The sequence below is a fragment of the Lolium perenne genome, chromosome 2, assembly GCF_019359855.2.
Source record: "Lolium perenne isolate Kyuss_39 chromosome 2, Kyuss_2.0, whole genome shotgun sequence".
NCBI classification, from domain to species: domain Eukaryota; kingdom Viridiplantae; phylum Streptophyta; class Magnoliopsida; order Poales; family Poaceae; genus Lolium; species Lolium perenne.
In genome coordinates, this window is record NC_067245.2 from 220,497,586 (window position 1) to 220,504,393 (window position 6,808).

General features: G+C 41.9%; 1 protein-coding gene across 3 annotated transcripts; it reads right to left on the reverse strand.

The window, feature by feature from the left end:
- Positions 1-4,460: 4,460 nt before the first annotated feature.
- Positions 4,461-6,602, reverse strand: LOC127334949 (MEIOTIC F-BOX protein MOF). Of its 3 annotated transcripts, none has more exons than XM_051361512.2 (4): positions 6,222-6,602; positions 5,233-6,098; positions 4,925-5,080; positions 4,461-4,851 (listed from the first exon to the last, which is right to left on the reverse strand). In XM_051361512.2, the coding sequence occupies exons 2-4, from the start codon at positions 6,088-6,090 to the stop codon at positions 4,642-4,644; spliced, it is 1,224 nt and encodes a 407-aa protein (XP_051217472.1). In that variant the 5' UTR covers positions 6,091-6,098; positions 6,222-6,602; the 3' UTR covers positions 4,461-4,641. The 3 variants fall into 3 exon arrangements, with proteins under 3 accessions (XP_051217472.1, XP_051217470.1, XP_051217469.1); XM_051361510.2 differs by having other exon boundaries at positions 5,233-6,104; XM_051361509.2 differs by having other exon boundaries at positions 5,233-6,113; positions 6,222-6,601.
- Positions 6,603-6,808: the final 206 nt, after the last annotated feature.

A 6,808-nucleotide genomic window follows, 5' to 3' on the forward strand; every position in this document is an offset into this window, starting at 1 on the left:
CACATAGTTATTTATCTGCTTTGAATCAGCCAATACTTATAATGCATCAATTACCATTGTTTTTCAATTAAACAATCTACTTTGCTCGAATAGGTGGAGGAAAACCCTACTAGTACAGTCACCAGATTCGAAAAACTGCTCTTGGAGGAGCATAAAGCTAGGCTGGAGTCGGACAATAGGGCAGCAGAAGTTATATTAAAATCAGAAGAGGAGACCCGGAAAGTTAAGGAGATGCTACAGAAGATAAACAAGGAGAGTGAAAATGCTCAAAAAGAAATGGAGAAAGTTAAAAAGAAAGTGAGAACTCTTGAAAAGATTAACGAAAATAAGAAGTGAGCATGGCAATTGCAAAATTATATTAGGATGCAGATGGTGAACTTTGGGGCTTTTGAGAATGTCCTATATATGTGCTGCATGCTAACTGAGTACTACTGGATGTCGTTCTTTAGCAGAAATCTACTATATTGAATATTTGATCTTCATATAATTTTTTTTGTGCTACCTTATTGTGCCAGGAGTTATCATATGTTATTGACGCATCCTACATGCTTTGTATTGGGTCTGAAAACTTCACATGAATGCTTCGTTTCAGAATGAGGGAGATGTGAACTTGGCACTTGGTCTTAGCAGCAATCATCTGATCAAAAAATTTCCCTATCTCTTGCTTAATAGTCAGCATTCCATTGCTTGATTTCGCTCTTGATTTGTTCCCTTCGCTTAATCTTAGCAAACGTGAATAAAGTTTCCTGAAAACTATATTCATTGTAAGAATAGGATTTTGTACATTACTTCTGATAAAAAAAAAGCTTCTTAACTAGTACTCATTTAGTTTTTCTCATCACTATTTTTCTCATTTACATATATATATGTATACCCATATATGTTGTCTGCTTTACTTTCATGTTCTAGGGTTCTTAGATTAGGATAATCACGTTGATATGTACAAATACCTGAGCAGCACATTGTCAGAGTCATCAATACCTGAACTGTGCCAGCTTGAACAGAACAGACAGGCACACCTTATAATTATCGAGAAATGAGTTGGTAGTGGATGACTGTTCTTTCATCAAAATAAAAAAATAGTAGTGTAACAGAAAATGGCATAGGCACAATACATTTTAAGATACATATGTAGTAAAAAAGATTACAACCATGGGCTGGGACTAGTTTCATCAAGTTTTATTGTTCGCAAAAGTTGTCTGGTAACAACATTCAAAAGATCAAAGAGTCTTCGAATGCCATTAAACTTCAAGTTTGCACACTCAAATGTTAATAACTAGATGACACCCCACGCGTTGCAGCGGGTATTTGTAGAAATTACACGATTGCATACATACAAATCACTGATTGTAGAATCGATAGGATACAAAAACTTTCAAGTGAAAACTATTGTGTGACCTCGATCGATCCTGATGTTTTCCTTTCGCTAGAACCTTACCTTCAGGCAGTAAACATGATTCATGTAAATCAGCACACAAAATAAAGCTAGAATATGAAGCACAAACACTGTTGTCCATATTTGGATGATTTTGAAGGAATAGAAGATCTGCAACCACAAACGAAAAATTCCACATGTCCAACCTCTTGCGCGAAATAATATGAAACTCGGGTGTATGAATTTTGGTGGTCTATCCAAATAGCATCCACATAAAAAAATCCTATAAATTAAAATGTTCCAAACTTCAAGGTAAATACATCAATCCAAAGAGTATCTAATATTGTTCAACACGAAATTCTGTACCAGACATTAGGCAACCATCATAAGCTACTTTCATTTTGGATGGGTCAATGCTATAGGGATATTGTTCACCCTGAACAATAAAGCTGCTTCTAATCATTTCTCAGAAGAACATAGCTTCCCTCTCAGGTAAGACGTTTTAGTACTATTGTGGTTTTTTAATCAGTAACATACAGTTTGATCAACTATCGATGTGTAGTACATTTGTGCAATAAAATACAACTGAAATAGGCACACCAAAACTAGTCGAGAGTAGATGCATGATCATCAGTTGGTTCATGCTATCAAAAGCAAAATATATATAACTACACACAATATGACTCAGAGGGGATGCAAATTTTCAGTTGGAAGAAACAATGAAAAGGGGCCTGTCTGTTCACGCCATCTTAATCATAGAATTATTCTTCTGTAGGTTCCTCCAAACACCAAGCAAAAGGTCAAACAATTTGTTTACATTGTCATTTTGTTGATATTTGATTTCATTCCACTTAAAGTCCGGGTACTTGAAAGTAACTATGTCCTGATATTTTAGAGGCGTTGTATTCGGACCATCCCCTGTCTTCCTTTCGACAAAACCTTCTGGAAGCTATAGGGCAAACAGGTTTCATGTAAATTACGATGCACCAAAGCTAGATTATGGAACACAGTGGAGATATCACTACAAAGATAGGTAGTACCTGGCAACATTGCAGAGGAAGCTTCTCTAACCTAGGGGCTATGTTCAGAAAGAATCCTAGTATCTGAAAGTTGTCAGTCAGATCACATTCGTCGAACAACAAAGTTCTAAGATTATGAAACACTGGGAATTTGATGTCCAATGTTTCCTTGTGAAGTGCTCCCTGAAATAGAGAATCAAAACATCAAAAAATTTAGGTTGCGCCATGGCAGTAACAGCTAATAACAGGAAGAAGAGACATACCAGTGTTTGAGAACCGGACAGTGTCAAATATCTGACGTTGATTAAACTGCAAAGAAGGCTGTTATGCTAAGTCTCGAAGATATATTTGATATGGCGGAATGAGTGTATAGAAATGGTGGCTTTGACACGGGGCGACATCTCCTTCAGTTCAACACTGAGCCAGTTGCAAGCAGCGTCACCTATCACCAGCTCCAAATAAGCGAGAGCTGGACCCGTGATAGTCGTCACTATAGAGCTCAGTATAACATTCCCAGACTATCAAGTTCTTGAGCATGCAAGATTTGATTTCAGTGTCGACCAGGTAACATTTCTCTATCAATAAATCATCGAGGACTGGGAAGCTAGAAGCTAGCTGGCCTGTGAACATGCTGTCCAAAGTATTCCTAACAAGCTGCAACCTTCCGAGGCGAGAGGAACCGGAACTCAGACGGGGTAACCTGTAGTGGTGACTCCAGAAACAGATGTCCACCACAGCGGGGTATCCCTTGATGCCACGGCGTTTCTATCTGTCGATGAGTTTTAAGTAATATCCATATACAGTAGATAATTCATGACAAACACAAACATTTAAAGTGGCGCCATGTCGGTAACAGGAAAAAGAGACATACCAATGTTTTAGAATCAGACAGTGTTAAATCTCTTACTCCATCCGTTCTGATTTAGTCTACATTCTAGAAAAAATGAGATAAATTAGTAGTGTATTTATTAGTACTACTTAGATATTTGAACAACCAATTCAAGCTATATTGAAAATAACAACATCCAATAAAGAGAGTAAACCACCTTATTTTCAGTATTGTTGTTGACTAAAAGATAGAATGTAGAGTATTTCTGAACAAATTTTAAGGCTAGAATGTAGACTATTTTAGAACGGAGGAAGTACATTAATTAGGCTGCGATGAAGGTCCTAGAACCATTTCTTTGGGTCCCAGGACTGTTTACAAATGGTTGCTTTGACATAGACGAACATCTGATTTATTTTAATTTTTACCAGCTCTGTCATAGTCAATGGATCAGTTCAGTACATACATTCACAATCGTCAATTGCCAGCTTCTTCAGTGCGCGAGATGTGATTTCTGAATCCAAAAAGCGACAACGTACAAGCGGCAGGTCTTCTATCCTTCTAGGAATGTGAAGCTAGAAGTAAGCTCGTGCGTGAAAACACCGTCCAAACTAGTTTGAACGAGATGCAACAATTTGAGCCAAGAAAAACTGAATTTCAAACGTGGTAAACCATCAGTAAGACCACGATTCTCGAAACGAATCTCGGCAACTACCAGGCAATCCTTGATGCCACAGGCCCACGATATATCGGTTGTCATCAAGGTCAATCTGAAACCTACTGAACGATGGTGCACGGTGGAACATCAGTAATCCCCTGGCGATTTTTTCAAACATAGCAGGCGTTCTCTCATCAATGAGCTCGTCCGGGTCGGCTCCAGTCACTATCAACGGGCAACGGTCCCATCCCTGAGGAAAGGAACTTCCCCCTCATCGATGTGTGAGGTACGGCTTGGAGCATCGGAGATACTCTCACCTCAGTTTCCACTCCGTTTGGCTATGGGATGTTGTCAACCGCCCACCCAACGCAGTAGTACAATAGACAACATTTCCTTTCTGCTTGCTTTGTTGCTGCAAACGAAAAAGGTGTTTACTGATCATATTTTTGCGATCAAGCAGTATATGTGATTTCATACTGTCGTACTAGTATGGAATATTCATCATCCAATGGCACACCCATTGCAGTGTCAGCTATCAAAATCAGATGTGTGGTGGACTCACTGACTGTACGCAGTGAAACACAACACAAAGAGGCACACCATTAGAATATCTAGAAATTAGTTGACAGTGTGCATGCTTGTTCATTTGGTCCTGCCATCAAATGCCAAATATATAGAAGTAAAACACAAATTTTCAGAGCCATGCTACATTCAGGAGGACCAGAAACTAAGAGCGTTGCAAAAGGGGCTGGGAGTAATTTCTTCAAGCCTTCTTAATCACAATGGTAGTCTTCTGGAGGTTCCTCCAAACGCCAAGCAGAAGGTCAAATACTTTCTGAACATCGCCGTCCTCCTTGTATTTGATTTCAGTCCACTTCAGGCTTGGGCACTGGAAAGTTGGTGTGTCCTGATATTCTTGACACGTTGACTTTGGATTTCCACCAGTTTTGATTTTCACCTCACCTTCTGGAAACTTTAGGGGTAACAAGGATTCAGGCAATTTGTAAATTGGTGAAGCTAGAGTAAGGAAGGAAAATGAAATGTACCTTGCACCATTGCAGAGTAAGCTTCTCTAAAGCAGGTGCATTGCTTAGAAAGCATCCCAGAAACTCAAAGTTGTCACTTAGATCACATCCGTTGAGCATCAAGGTTCTAACATTATGAAACACCGGGAAAGTATCCGACCCCACGTGAAGATTGGCCTGAATAGAGGAATCATAGCATCATGCGTTTCAAATGATGAATATAAGTCTACTGAAATCATATAGTAGAAGATTGGTTTCATAAGCCACATAATCATTGGAGGCAGAAACTCCTTTTTTTAAATAAAAGAAAACAAGCAAAAGAGGCATACCAGTGTGTCAAAACCAGTCAGTTCTAGATACTTCACGTTAATCAGGCTCAAAAGAAGCTTGCATGGCACTTTCGGTATGTTGGAGTGCAAATTTCTTAAGAAAATGATGGCCTTGATGAGGAATGGCATGTCGCTTACTACAACACCACCAGCCCAGTTACCATCATTACCAGTAACAGTGATGACCAGCTGCAAATAAGCAAGAGATGGCGCTTTGATAATCAGCGTGTTACGAGGGTTAGTTCTACAGTGCTGAATTGTCAAGTTCTTGAGTGTGCAAGAAACAATTTCTGCAATACTGTGAAACCTGCAAAACTTGAGCTCCAAATCATTCAGGACAGGGCAGCCAGAACGAAGCTGCTGTGTGAAAGTTCCGTCCAAAGTAACCATTGAAAGATGTAACCTCTTGAGGCGAGAAGAACTGGAACCCAAATGCGGTAATTTATGGTAAAATGCACATATCTCCACCACTTTGGGGCAGCGTTTGATTCCACGGCGTAGCCACCGGTCGACAAGTTCATCGTTGCTCAACTGAACAACATTAAACCGGAACACATCCAGTGTTTGTGCACTGTGAAATAACAGCATAGTGCTGACGAAATCCTCAAACCTAGCACGGGCAAGGCAGCTGTCATTCTCATCTTCTGTGTCTGAACCCTCTGTCTCTGGAAGGAACTCCCGCTCGTTGATGTTGAGGCAAGGCATGGAGCACCAGAGGTCCTCCCACCTCCGCGACAGCACGCACGTCTGCACGGCCTCCCGGGCCGTGAGGAAAGACATGATAGTGTGAAGGAGGCCATCAGGGAGATCACTTAGCCTGTCGTCGGCGCCAACAGGACGTTTGCCAGAGGGTTCCATCGTCCGTGCTGGAGCTATCACCTCTGCATCAGGGACATCCCAGCATCAGTGCATCACAAGCGTATATCATTTATTCTTCAAAACGTAGTAATCTGAATCTGCAATGGGGGGAAATGGGGAGATCATCGAACCTTACTACGGCACGTCTTCTTGACCAGCTCCGGAGAAGAGGGCGGAGATCCCTCCTTGCATGCGTGGAGCTGCCGGCGACGAGCGGAAGATACCCGAGGAATCCGAAGTGGGGGGGCCGCGCCGCCGCCGCCGAGACAAACCCTAGAAATTGATGGTAACGGGCGGACGGGGGCAGACTGGCTGGCGGGTGGCGGCGGCCAGGAACGACTATGAAAGGCGGGGGGTGCGATTTCTGGTGCGCCGGTGAGGCGGTGATGGCAAATGTAGCTCGTCGGTACTCCGGACTCCGGAGGAACAAACGGGGAGGGAGAACTGAGGAGCAAGACGAGCCACTCCTCAACTTTTCATGTCTCAGTCCAGAGTGCATTTAACGTAGCTCTGGATCGATTCCAGCTTCAGTTTTCTCCTATGTTTTCTTTCGTTTTCTGTGGCCCGTTGTTTGTAGACCTAATCCATACTTTTCACACTTAGCTGTTGGAGTTAGGGTAGGGGGGGGGGGGGGGGGGGGGGTGTGTGTGTGTGTGTGTGTGTGTGTGTGTGTGTGTGTGTGTGTGTGTGTGTGTGTGTGTGTGTGTGTGTGTCAGGC

Coding starts and splice junctions, on each gene's coding strand:
- LOC127334949 (XM_051361512.2), bottom strand. CDS start 6,090: ATGGAACCCTCTGGCAAACGTCCTGTTGGCGCCGACGACAGGCTAAGT. Junction 5,081..5,232: donor TGACTGGTTTTGACACACTG/GTATGCCTCTTT, acceptor TCCTCTATTCAG/GCCAATCTTCACGTGGGGTC. Junction 4,852..4,924: donor TTACTCTGCAATGGTGCAAG/GTACATTTCATT, acceptor TTACCCCTAAAG/TTTCCAGAAGGTGAGGTGAA.